At 34.5% G+C, this 13,339-nt stretch overlaps 2 protein-coding genes across 2 annotated transcripts; one reads left to right on the top strand and one right to left on the bottom strand.

Annotated features, from left to right (window-relative positions):
• Positions 1 to 608: 608 nt before the first annotated feature.
• SIP2;1 (small and basic intrinsic protein 2;1) lies at positions 609 to 3,451 on the top strand. The gene is made up of 3 exons (XM_021441725.1): positions 609 to 1,107; positions 2,712 to 2,972; positions 3,081 to 3,451. The coding sequence occupies exons 1-3, from the start codon at positions 823 to 825 to the stop codon at positions 3,243 to 3,245; spliced, it is 711 nt and encodes a 236-aa protein (XP_021297400.1). The 5' UTR covers positions 609 to 822; the 3' UTR covers positions 3,246 to 3,451.
• A 4,694-nt stretch (positions 3,452 to 8,145) lies between these two features.
• CRD1 (dicarboxylate diiron protein, putative (Crd1)) lies at positions 8,146 to 10,652 on the bottom strand. The gene is made up of 5 exons (XM_021441726.2): positions 10,136 to 10,652; positions 9,744 to 9,808; positions 9,327 to 9,654; positions 8,983 to 9,081; positions 8,146 to 8,576 (listed from the first exon to the last, which is right to left on the bottom strand). Exons 1-5 carry the CDS (start codon positions 10,586 to 10,588, stop codon positions 8,313 to 8,315), a joined length of 1,209 nt encoding a protein of 402 aa, XP_021297401.1. The 5' UTR covers positions 10,589 to 10,652; the 3' UTR covers positions 8,146 to 8,312.
• Between the last annotated feature and the right edge of the window lie 2,687 nt (positions 10,653 to 13,339).

Here is a 13,339-nt window from a genome sequence, read left to right on the forward strand (position 1 = left end):
TTCCTTTTTCCTTGAGCTACTAAGTGAACCATTAGGCATACTACAAACAAATTTAGTTCATTACACCCTTTGGGGTACTGGAAAGAGTCATGGAACTAAAAGAGCCAATGTTTAATCATATCTTAATTTTATTTAATTTAATTTCTGTATTATATATTTTTATTCAATTTAATTCCTATAACATAGTAAAATTTTTTATTTTAGAAATTTTTTTGATCTACCACATAGCAATAACTTATCAATATGTCAATGCCACGTTAGCATTTTTACATCATCGTATTAGTGTCACGTGGCATTGTCACATCATCACGTCAATGCAACATGATATGCCACGTCATCGTCTCAATGCCACGTCATCCAAATATGCTGACATATCTCTTTTAACAACAAAATTAGATATTGTCAAGAGGAAAGGTTAAATTGAAATAATTTTCAAAATCAGGAAATTAAATTGTTTCGATTTTGAGTAAAGAAATTAAATTGGATAAAATTAAAAAGTGCATAAACTTGATAGGTCTTTTGACCATTTAAAAAATTCAGTGACCAAACTGAGACAAATAAAAGTTTGTTGAAGAAAGTGGAGCAAACATTAAGTTTACGGACTATCACGAAAGTTTGCTTAAAAGGTTAGCATTCAACGTTTAAAAGAATCCAAGCGTGTGAAAGTTCGTGCTAGCCGCCAGACTTGTTGGAGTCTGTGTGAGCCGTGAGGTCAGTTTTCCCAGTTGCGCTTGTACAAAGCTTTAATCTGTGGATAAAAGGGGCATCGGTCGAATAAGATGAGCTAAATCCGGAAACAGAGAGCAGCCGGAGCTGAAAAGTATGGCCAGGGCTCGCCTGATTATGTACGATTTTCTTATGTCCTTCATGTGGGTATGGTCTGGTATTTTGGTGAAGATGTTTGTGACCAAGGCTTTAGGGATGGGAAACCAACCCAAGGCTGAGATCTTCAAGGGTGCTTTCTCCATTATCAACATGTTCTTCTTTGCATTCTTGGGGAAGATTACCAATGGAGCCGCTTACAATCCTTTAACCATTTTCTCTTCTGCCGTTTCTGGGGATTTCAGCCAATTTCTTTTCACTGTTGGGGCCAGAATTCCTGCCCAGGTTACCTCTTGGCTCTTTCTTTCTTTCTTTCTTTTCATATATAGAACAAATTTATATCATATTATATTTCTTTTGGATGATTTTGTAAAGGCCCCAAATATTCTTTATCGTTTTTTGTGTGCTGGAATGTCTTTTCCTCTCACAGCTTTTAATGAGGCCAACTGTGAAAAAATTACCATTCATTTAATGCTGGATCATATCCATTTTAAATGCCAAAAGAAAAAATTTGTCAAAAATATATTGGGGTTGTTATAGGCTCCTATGGCTCAGCTAGGCGCATCAATTTGTTCTTGATGTTTCATCGATCACTATGTAATTATTGGATAAGATTTCCTTAAGAAGCTTGTCTGAAATCTCAACTTAAGACACTTCTAGAGCATGATGATACTCTTGTTTGAATTCTCTGCCATTACCATCCATCTCATGCCTGCATCATGTTATTTCTTAGTTGCGAACTTGGGACTTTCACATTGCTTTTCCATGAGCAAACTATGTTATGACCTCCATCCATTGTTTGTACATGCCAAACTAACGTGGAGTTGGATGTTGTGGACTATCACATTGCTTTTCCATGAGTCTTGTTCTTTAAATGGTGCCTGTTGAATAGGATTGTATGTCAAAATCAGTTGTCTTGTCAAATGGATGGATGGAAGAAATTAGTAGTAGAAAAGAACTATAAGAATTCTTTTGAATGTGAAGGTGGATTCAATTTTTTGTAGAAGGGTAGGAGAGTGTTTTATGGTCATTTTCAATTGTTTGGAGGTCTCTAGATGAAGACTTGAATTATGAGCTCTAGTAGGAAATAAAATGGCCTAGAGAGAAAAAATTGCAATTTCGAGGCTTGCTTTTCATTGGCCTGATAGAGTCCAAAGCAGTCTAATTAACTATTGGAGGCTTTCTGGTTCTGTAACATCTCCATGATGTTTGACAGGGTGGAAGAAACTGTGGGTGTGTAGCTACATAGTTCTACATATTTTCATTCTATTAAAGGATGTTTCCTCGTTGTTTGGCGCTGGTTATTGCACTATTCGGTTAGGATAGGCTTTCTGTGTGACCTATTACATGGTAAATGTAGGGTCTAGAGAGAAGATCTTTAACTGTAGAGAAAAAATAAATATTAAGGTTCCATTTGCTTGATGCTTTTGCTATTTGTTTTTACGATAAAAAAGAAAAAAGGGAAAAAAATAAAAATGAATAAAAAACTGAAGGCAAAATGAAAGTAGCAAATCATCAATAAAACAAAAGGTTCATGCAAAGCATGAGCATAGAAAATGAAAATTGTTGATATTGCTAAGAAATTGGGTTCATTTGTTGTAGCACTTTCACAAATTCTCTTTGCTTCCTTTTCATTGATGAGCAGAGCTTATAGTTCTCCTAACCTATGATCTAAACATTTTTAGACTATGTTTTGGATTGATTACATTGTTTTCCAAAGCTATGTGTGATTTCGAGTTTGCATCTTCCTAAGTGCAAAAACCAATACTAGTTGATTGTATGATAACATAAAAGCAGCTGTTGCTTTTTTCACTTTCTTTCTTTGGGTCGAGGTTATTGTTATTTCTATTTTATGTATCCTTTTTCTTCGCCCTTTAATTTTCCTTCAGGTAATTGGATCTATCACGGGGGTTAGGCTCATTATTGAGACCTTTCCTGGAATAGGACTTGGGCCTCGTTTGAATGTAGACATCCATCGAGGTGCACTAACGGAAGGATTCTTGACATTTGCAATTGTCATCATCTCACTTGGGCTTGCTAGAAAGATCCCTGGTAGTTTCTTCATGAAGACATGGATCAGTAGTGTCTCCAAGTTAGCTCTTCATATTCTTGGCTCTGATCTCACTGGTGGATGTATGAACCCTGCCTCTGTAAGTACCCAAAATCATTAACTGCATGTACATTTTGCTCCCTGGTTTTTTAGTCCCAATGTGTTGCATAGCATACTTAATTTGATCAAACTCTTTTAAAACTTTTAGGTGATGGGATGGGCATATGCTCGTGGAGATCATATCACGAAGGAGCATATACTTGTCTACTGGCTTGCTCCAATTGAGGCAACTTTGTTGGCAGTCTGGACTTTTAGGTTGGTAGTTAAGCCAATAACAGAGGAGAAAGAAAAAGTAAAAGCTAAATCTGAGTGAGTCTCTTTGTTTTCATTTTGAATTTTTTTTTTTTGGAAATTCAATTCACTAATATTTGAGTTCAAGAGTTGGCAAATGTTTGTAAAATTCAAGGATTGAAGAAAATTCAATCTGTGTTTGCCTGGATTTCTTTGGTTCAGAAAACTGTTTATAAACAGTTTTACTTATTTGTTCTTTGTAAAATCTATCTCCTAGTTGATCTTGCATGTCCCGCATTTCCTTGATAATTGTTAGTTATTAAGTTGGATATATTAATTGTGAAAGTTATGATGTAAAATAAGCAAAGGAAAGAGATATAAAATAGAAATCTAGAGAAAAAATCATAGATAGGGAAAAGCAATTTGGGAGGAGTTGCACATTTATAAAGCTTTTAGCTTTTGGTAATGTGAATGTGATCAATCATTGGTTGTAAATTGAGTATTGGAAGTACTCATTGAGTTTCTATAACATCAAATTTGAGTTTAGGATAACTCACTTTGTAAGAACTCGGTGGAAGCTATTAGTTTTACTGGTTTAGTGATGTTGAGTTTGAAAATCATTGACAACTGCCGTCGAGATAATGAATGTGGGTTTGGAATAACTGAATCACTATAAATTGCTTTACATTATCCACTTTTCTTTACCATTTATTGCTTATTGTTTTTTTATCATCCTTGAGTTCCTTCATCATTCGTCTTTGAATTTCTATTCACCCACACTTCAGCATTTCCTAGCTTGGGGAAATTAGATTATAGCAGAGATGGAGCTTCGTGGGTTGGGCAAAATGGATGCCTAACACCTTCCCCTTGTCCTACCTCTAGACCCATCTCTGCCGTGGTCTGATGGTGTAGTCATCCTTTCGAGCTCCGAGACCCTTTAATAAAACTGGATGATGACTCCATCAACCTTTCCACCTTTAATAAAACTGTATGGTGTATCCTTATGGATCCTTTGTTTTAGGGTTGACTATGTAAATCGTTGTGTGAAGTGAAATTCTTGCATATTCTTATGAAAACAACCTTCTTTTCTCAAAATCCTTAAAACATTGAATACAAATAATCAAATTTTGCATTTAATGCCTGTGTATGAAAAGGGTTGGATTTAATCCATTTACTATTATTATTTGTACAAATTCAGCAGAAGACAGCTAAATTGATATACTTCCACTCTAAATACACAATTTGGTAAGCAAGTTTTGAAGGGAAATAAATCTTCAGTATCATAGACTACAGGTTTATGTGGCCATATTATATCTGGAAAGTAATTCACCATTAAAACCAGCAGCATATATACTTGTTTTAGTTGGGATATTATATAGACGAAATTATAAAAATTACCCCTCATCATAAGTCTAATTCAAAAATAATCTTCATTATAATTTTAATTGTTTTTAATCAATTTTTGACATTACTTAACAATAATGTCCTTTAAACCATTTTAGATAAATAAAATAGTTTCGGTTTTCTCTATCTTACTATCCAAATAAAAATTTTAAAATTAAATTCCGGTTTCTTTGTCTCGTTGTTCAACTCTTCAATGCCATCGAAGTCTATCTTGCCATCCAACTCTCTCTCACCATCCTAAAGAGGAGAGATGACATTAAGATATGTGTTTTGGGTTATTGGGTTTATTTCTTTATATAATTACATTCATACAACCCAAATGTTGATGGGTAAATTATATAACTTTGGCAACTTAAACTTAGTTGCAATGAATGAAATCAATTAGTTGTTAGACATTTCATGAATATTTTTTAGGATTTGAGTCACTGGATATTAGGTATTGTGTGACTGGATATTAAACATTGCATTACTAGTTGTTATGTATTACGCAACTTAAGAATTGCATGACTGATTTTTAAGGATTACGTGACTAGTTTATTTGGCATTACGTGACTGAATATTAGGTAATGTGTGACTAGATATTAAACATTGAGAGATTGGCTTTTAGGAGTTGTGTGACTTGTGCATTGCTTGACTAGGTTTTAGGAATTGCTAGACTAATTTGTAAGCTTTGCATGACTAGTTTTTAGTCATTTCGTTGTTTTATCTACCCACTGCTGAAGTTGAATATATATTAAGTCAACCCCTTAATAACCAATTCTGTAAAAGTAGAAGAGAATTGAGAATGCTTAATGACCAATTCAACTCCCTTAATTTCGCTTATTTTAGTGTATAAAATTATCCAAATTCAACTGACATAGAATTTTGAAGTTCTCTTTAAAGCACTTATTGTATCGATTTACAGACTAACCATATTCATCAAAAAACAAGCCCAAAACCATTAAATACTCTTTCCAAGAGTCAACATTCATGCCTATAAATAGAGAAAATCTTTGTCCATTCCATTCAAAATCATCTAAATGAAAGTCACAAAATCTCAAATTGCTCATGGCGTGTAAATGTTTTAAACGGGAAACTAGGAAGGGAGTTGCTTCTGAAAAGGAAGATATTCCTGAATATGTTGCAACATATATGGAAAAATTAATGGATGTCATTGAGAACATGATGAAAGATCTGCATGTTTTGATCAATAAGGTGCTAGTTAGGACAAAAATTCTAAAGACAAAAATTTTGAACAATAACAAGATTATGGCTAAAATTTAGGAAATAGTAGATGAGTTTGAAAAGATATGAACCATGGAAGGCATATAATATAGGGTTCTTATGCTGTATTATCTGCTTAATTTCAGTTTTATGAATAAAAATTTTATTTTATTATGACATATTTTATATAAATATAACTGCCATTAATTTCTTTTATGCTTAATAACTTATTTACTAACTATAATTTCTTAATTTTCTATTTATATAAGAGAATCAAAGGTATGATGAAAATAGTTGGAATATTATATAATTTTTTAAGCATTATGTGAATAAGTATTAGGCATTGTGTGAATGGATATTAGGCAATCTATGACTGGGTGTTATATATTCTGTACTGATTGTTATGTATTGTGTGGCTGATTTTAGGCATTGCATGACCAATTTATTTGGCACTATGTGAATGGATATTAGGCATTGTGTAACTTAATATTTGGTATTGTAAGACTGGCTTTTAGGCAATGCGTGACTTGTGCAATACATCTTTGGTTTTAAAGCATTGCTTAACTAGGTTTTGGACTTTGCATGACTGAATATTAAGCGTTACAAGATTGATTTTAAGGTGTTGTGTGACTGGTTTTCATGCATTGTATGGCACTTTTGGATAAATTGATTGATTGTGACACTTATTTTTTGTTAAATTTCAACAACTAGCCAAATGTAAAGCTTATAATTACATACGGTGGTCATTAGGTTGATAACACTTACAAATGTGGTGAGACACAAGTGAGTAGTGTTAGAAGTGATTTGTCATTTTTAGGCCTGATGAAGCTGGTTAAAGATATTGTTAAGGGAAACTCACAAAATCGAGCTTAATGCATTGCTCAATCATGCTGCAACGGTTTCACACCCAATTATCAGGGATGATGAAAATGTAGTATTTCATGAGATGAGAGGCCAATTGTAGTGTTTATAAAAATTAAGGAACGAAATGCAAATGTTATGCCATATGAACAAGGTGTCCAACATAGTAATCACCTAAATCAAAATTATACTATTTCAAACATACCACACCATGCATTCCCTAACGAACAATAATGGCAATCACCATTGACATATGCATATAAGTTTGAGTAGCTCGATACACACATGAGGTGTCTGCAAATGCTGTCTGCACAATTTTGATCAAAATGTGCACCGAACAAAATACTTAATTCTTGCCAACAAATGCAATCATCGCTTGAGAATGCAATGGGTCCAATATCATTCGCAAATGACATTATGATGGTTGTGAGTGATGATGATGCATCTAATAAGATGGACAATGATTGTGAAAAGGACAACATTGCTGATTAAAATGATGAAATGGATGATGACTGTGAAGATAATTACATTGGCGAGCATGATGACTATTCAAAAGAGGACAAGGGTGAAGACAATGACATTTCGAATTGCAATCATGCAGATACCAGTCACTTAATGCCCTATCAAGCAGTCACGCAATAACTTATACTCAATTACGCAACGACTTATCAATAAATCACGCAATCACTACAAACTAGTAACGCAATGACCTATCAACCAGTCACGCGATACCAAAAACCCTTAAATGCAATACCTAAATCGATCATGCACACCTTAAGTGACGCCATATCTAAAACCAATGATGCATGAGGTGTCAACCACTCACACAAACCCTAAGTCATGCACCCAAACCGATCACGCATGCCTTGTTACAGTTCAAGCCAAAAACCACCAATAATAGCAAATTCAAATTTATATTCAAAAATTTCAAGTAACAAAAATATCAATATGAACAATATGCCTACGTTTATGCTCAAAAACCAAAAATGAAGAATATGAAGAATAAGAATAACCCTAAACCTTTTTCACATCATTAAAAATAAAAATATATACCTACCTTTCTACACAGAATGTGAACGTCCTCTCATTGCTCAAAATGTGAACTACTTTTATGTTAAAACTCACCTAAAAATACTTTTATTATTGCTCCAAATGTTCGACAATTGACCCAGTGAGTAATGCTTTCGCGAGAATGCTTTGGAGATGTATGATCTATCAATGGGAACTGAGGACTTATTGAGGAATTCCAAAACTCGTAAACATATTTGACTCAAACATATGAGTCAATTTCATTAAGAATAATTTTGCTCAAATTTTATTTCTCTCAACTAAAAATAGTTAAAATTATAAAAAAGTTTATTTTCAAAAACACCTTATGCATAAGGCTTATTTTTGAAAAGAATCCTATTTTATATATATATATGTATATATAACCTTAAATATAATAATTAAACATTCCTCGCAGCCATATTTTTTATTGACCAAGTATAGCCAATGAAAGCAAGCATGAGAGGGGAAAAAATAGAAATGGTCAGACAGCAAATGACAGTTTTTATGTTACAATGGACATTGCAGTGAATCTCAGTTTCATTTACTAAAATTTGCGATGACATAATTTGACAGTACAGAACTCAAGCTGACAAAAGGTCCCAGATAAACGAAACTCGTAAAAAAAACCATATTAGTAAACGACTTGCGGTTCAAACTCGGCAAAATCAAGAGATCCAGACTCGATAGGTGGCATCAGATACATAGCCAGGAGCTCAGAACCCAGTGCTGCAATTAGTGGAATCCTCTTCAAGTTCTTCACCAAGGGAATATCCTGGCTCTCCCCAGCAGCAATCAAGTTTTGGTTGATCTCAACCATTCTGTCCAACCTCCTCTTGAACTCTGGATTCTCAACATCCAGCACGGCAGGGAAAATCCTGGCTGTTGTGCGGTTGGTCTGCATCCAAGGGATTTCAGATTAACAACTTGCAAATGACAGCCAAAACTCTAAAGTTGAACATATGTTGTTTGAACTAGGCCTTATGGAACTCTTGTGCTGAAACTTATATATGATTAGCTGCTAACTAGTAACTTGTACCATGCTCGGGTCCTACATGGTTTGGAAATTTGAATCCTTATACAATCATCTAGGGCATCTCAGGATGAGAGAAATGACTCCTCAGTTTCATGGCTCAAAAATATTGAAAACTTTAACAAATGCAAGATAATGAGAGTGGGAATTTTTTAGCTATTAATTAACCATGCTATATAACAATAATATTCAAGGCAGAGCTCAAACTTTAGCATAAGCATCTGGCATATTTTAACTTTCAACAAAAATGACATTGTAACCAGAAACTAACCTCAATGATGACATGCATGTCAAATTCTTTCGTATTAAGTCCAATGCCCTCGTAGAAAGCAGTGCGCTGACAGTCGTTCAGGTACATTGTAACATACACCTGCAGGACGAAATTTAGCACCATGATATGAGGTAAACTTGCAGGTGCATGATTAAAGCTTTCTGTAATGTTTTTGAGGTTTGAATTGTCTATCGAAAACAGGAATATAAAGGCTGCCTTGCCCCTTGAAGGACATCGGACTAGTTCCAAAATTAATGTTTTACTCTGTTAGAATCTTACTTCAAAATCTTAATGCAGTTTGGTATGAGGATATTAGCAATAAATACATAGCAATGGAAGATTACCGAGAGGCAGAAAAATCTGGACCACAGCTTTGCCTTCCAATCATTAAGGAATTGGGGCTGTGCCTTGAGCAATGCAGAGAAGAAGTCACCATGACGGTTTTCATCCTGGCACCAGTTCTCAAAATACTTGAAAATAGGATAGCATTGGTACTCAGGATTAGCTTTGAGATGTCTGTAGATTGTAATGTATCTCCAATATCCAATTTTCTCTGATAAATATGTAGCATAGAATATGAACTTAGGCTTGAAAAACGTGTACTTCCTAGCCTTTGTCAAGAATCCGAGGTCTAATGCCAAATTGAAATCAGACAAGCCCTTGTTTAGAAACCTGCAACCAATAAAATGGTAAACTTATCTGGATGAGGAGCTGTGATATTTGTTAATGCCCACAAACAGGACAAGGAACAATGTGCTTACCCAGCATGCCTGGCTTCATCCCTTGACATAAGAGAGAAAATCTCAGCGACAACTGGATTAGTTTTCTGCAACATCAATTCGTGAAACCCTGTTAGTTGAATGAACATTTTGTTGATTAAGGAAGAAAAATGCTCCAAGAGAATGTAGATAGGACAGTAAATAAAATGTCGTCTAGATATGCAACTCTGGAAATGTAAGGGAAAGAAAACTATGTTAGGCAACCGATTTCAGTTAGCACTAAATAAATAACAGGCCTCAACTGGATGGCTAAATCCATCACAGATCAATTGAATTGAAGATTAATGTGTCGAATTTCCTGATAGTGAGTGAAATAGCTTCATTACTAGTATATAGGCATCAACAGAAACAAATTCATGAGAAAAAGGGGTCACCTTGAGCCTCCTTCCGAGTTCTTTGTAGAGAAGAAAGCCAGAGAACTCAGCAGTGCAGGACCTCTCCAAGAACTCAACAAAGATCTCTCTCAAAGGACCTTGCATCTTATCAGCGGCCTCCTTGAACTCCTTGTTCCTCACAAAGTGAGTCTGATTGTAATCAGTCTTGAACTCTTGCAGCAGAGCCTCAAACTCGGACTGGTTGAGGTTCTTGTTAATCTCAGTGTTGAAAAGGGTCTCCATCTCATCAAAGTCAGTGGTGTAAAACCTTGGCGTCAAAAGGGTCTCTTTGATTGCGGTTTTGGCCGCTTTCTTTCTGGGCTTCGTCGTTGGCGGGGACGTAGCTGACATCTTGACGCTGCTGGTGAACTTGGCATATCTTGGATTGCTGAACTTTGGGCTGCTGCTACTGAATTTGGAGATTGGCTTAACAAGGGCCATCTCCGCTGCCATTTTTATGTGGTTTTCCTGCGCAAACTTTGTAGGAGAGTAGAAAACAGAGGCTGAGAGGCTGTGGGATAGGCTGTCTCATTTATAGTTGGTTGACAGTTGATTGAATCTCATCCAATGAAATCTGGGTCTCTAAATTGAAGCGTGACACGTGTGATTCTTGTATAGGTGTTTCTTGATTTCCCTGTCTGTTTCTGATAATGTTTCCCCACTCCCCATGGCCATGGCCATTCCCTACGCCCTACGCCCTATGCCCTATGCCCTATGAGTAACCAACTAAAGGATTTTGTGGTGTACATTTGACGGGTCTGGATCTTGATCCAAAGTCCTTCGGATTTTTTTGTTATTTTCTAGAGGTGGATTTTGAGCGCTGGATGTGATTATTCCTTTGCAAGCTTGGGGAACAACTCGAGCGTTGCTACAGAGCGATTTTCACTTTTGTGTATTTATTAACAAAAGAAATTCAAATATTAAGCTGTGCATGATGATATTTTCTTTTTATGTGACATCATATATGACCCTTTAAAGGCCACATGTCCCCTTTGTTGCTTCACTCAAAACATTTAAGCTTCCACCGCCTTTTCTTGTGCAAGCTTTTTCACTATTTTTTAATTTGTTTCAAGCGAAGAGGGATTCTCTGTAAGAAGAGTACTAAATGAATCTGAGTTTTATTTGATTTATTACAATGTTCTCCAAAAATCTTATACTAATAACGGTTTAGATGAATATGAGTTAATTTAGTCTCTCTTCCTAATGTCAAGGCCACAACAGCAACAATAACTGTGAGATTAAAGAGAGGAACTCGATTGCATAAAATCTTATAATAAAATGACTAAATTAATCAATTTTGGAATAAAGGGACTAAACTGATGAAAATCTCATAAAACATTGACCTATAGGCTACTTTGACCAATTTAATTTAAGGAACTCTTTGATTGCATGTGAAGGACACTACAAAATAATAGACTCTTATCACATTTTTGTTGCTATTTTTTCAACAATACCATGGTTGATAATGGTCATTCCATTAGTAGATGAAAATTTTGTCAATATTTTTCAATAGAATATTTCGTCGACGTATTCAATTGGTAAAGCATCCAAACCATCGAAAGCTTTATTGTTGGTATCTGGTAACAACTGTCAATAAATTTCGTCAAGATTAAACTAATGGATTTTTTGACGGAATTGAGTGTTTTGAAATGTGGTGAATTTCATCGGTGATGTCTTCTACTCCATCAGTAATTAGGTTGATTCCACCAGTAATACTAAGGCTATTTTTGTCAATAATGACATGAAATACAAAAAAAATTAAGAAAATTCAAATTGATTAGTATCTATTGTCATTTCAAATGAAAATACAAATACAAATAATTAATAATTTTAAATATTACAAATATTTTTAAAAAATATTTTTTACTAATAAAAAATATAAAATTATATTATTTTTATTACAATCAATAAAAAAATACAAATAAAAAACCTACAATCTATCCACTGCCATCGTCTCTCAATCAGTGCCTTCATTATTAGAAGGGCTTGGTTACTTTGATGAAAACTTGAAGTCGGTTGTCGACATCACATAATGCAAGATATGCACAATGCTGAACTCCAAGTTTATTATACGGTTCTTCATATTGAAGACATCTTCCTTTAGTGCCTTGTAGCCCTCAAGATTCATGGAGGAGTGATTGCAATATTGGCAGAAGGTGTCGGACCATAAACAGATTCAATCATCTGAGCTACATCAAGTACTAATGTAGCTAACACCCTAGCGCAAAATCTGTAGATGTTGGTCAACATGTTTTTCACCCTTCCAATATCGTTCTGCCACGCTTATGAATCGAACTTTGACAAAGACTATGGCTAGTGACTATACTTCCACGATAATGCAAAAGTATATGTTTCTTACAAAAAAATGGATTAGTAATTAAATTTGAAATAACATATAACGGACAATGAAATTATAGAATACTTCATTTTTATAATTACTTACAACTAACTGTCTTGGACTTGTTGTCCACATACTCTCCATTATCTTTATTTTGCTTGTGGGTACAGTCAAATAGCTCAGAGAATGTCACTATTCTCTACATTGCCTTTGACTGTAAGACAATTACAACATCATCCATATTATAACATAATATATGCAAACATATTAATACAAATCAAGAACACGTACCATTCTCTTAACATGTATGAATAATGGTAAGGAACCGCTTGTGTGTTTTGTTATATTACCTTCTCTATCAAGCCGTTCTCCTTAGGCTTCTAGGTTAACTCTACCGCTCATCATTGCCACAAATATTGTTAATGAAAGCATCCCAAACTTCTATAATAATCTAGGCACAAGACATCCCTTTGGTGTAGATAATGCTTAAAACCTCGACTTCCTTTTAAGTTTTGAGGCGTTTGTCCCTTAACAGATCCCTCAACTAGTTTTTGTAATTTTTTCGCTATATCTATTGGACCATCAAAGCATTCTATAAAAGCCCATGTAAAAGACTCCTACATAATAGTAATATATTAGTGTTGAAACAAAAAAATATATTTTTTCAATAACAATTAATATTTAAGTGAAAATACAATACGATATCTAAAATTTTCTCCAAATTCGATCCTTCAGTTTGATTGGAATAGCCTTCCATGTAAGCCAAGCATCATTAAAATGACTCTTGATTATTCTCATGATTGTTAGAATCACTCTAGTCTTAGCAAAAGTACTATAACATGATTAGAATGCATTAATAAAATTTA

Source organism: Theobroma umbraticum, unplaced genomic scaffold (genome assembly GCF_002168275.2).
Source record: "Theobroma umbraticum cultivar Fairchild unplaced genomic scaffold, ASM216827v3 scaffold_89.0, whole genome shotgun sequence".
In the NCBI taxonomy this organism is placed as follows: Eukaryota; Viridiplantae; Streptophyta; class Magnoliopsida; order Malvales; family Malvaceae; genus Theobroma; species Theobroma umbraticum.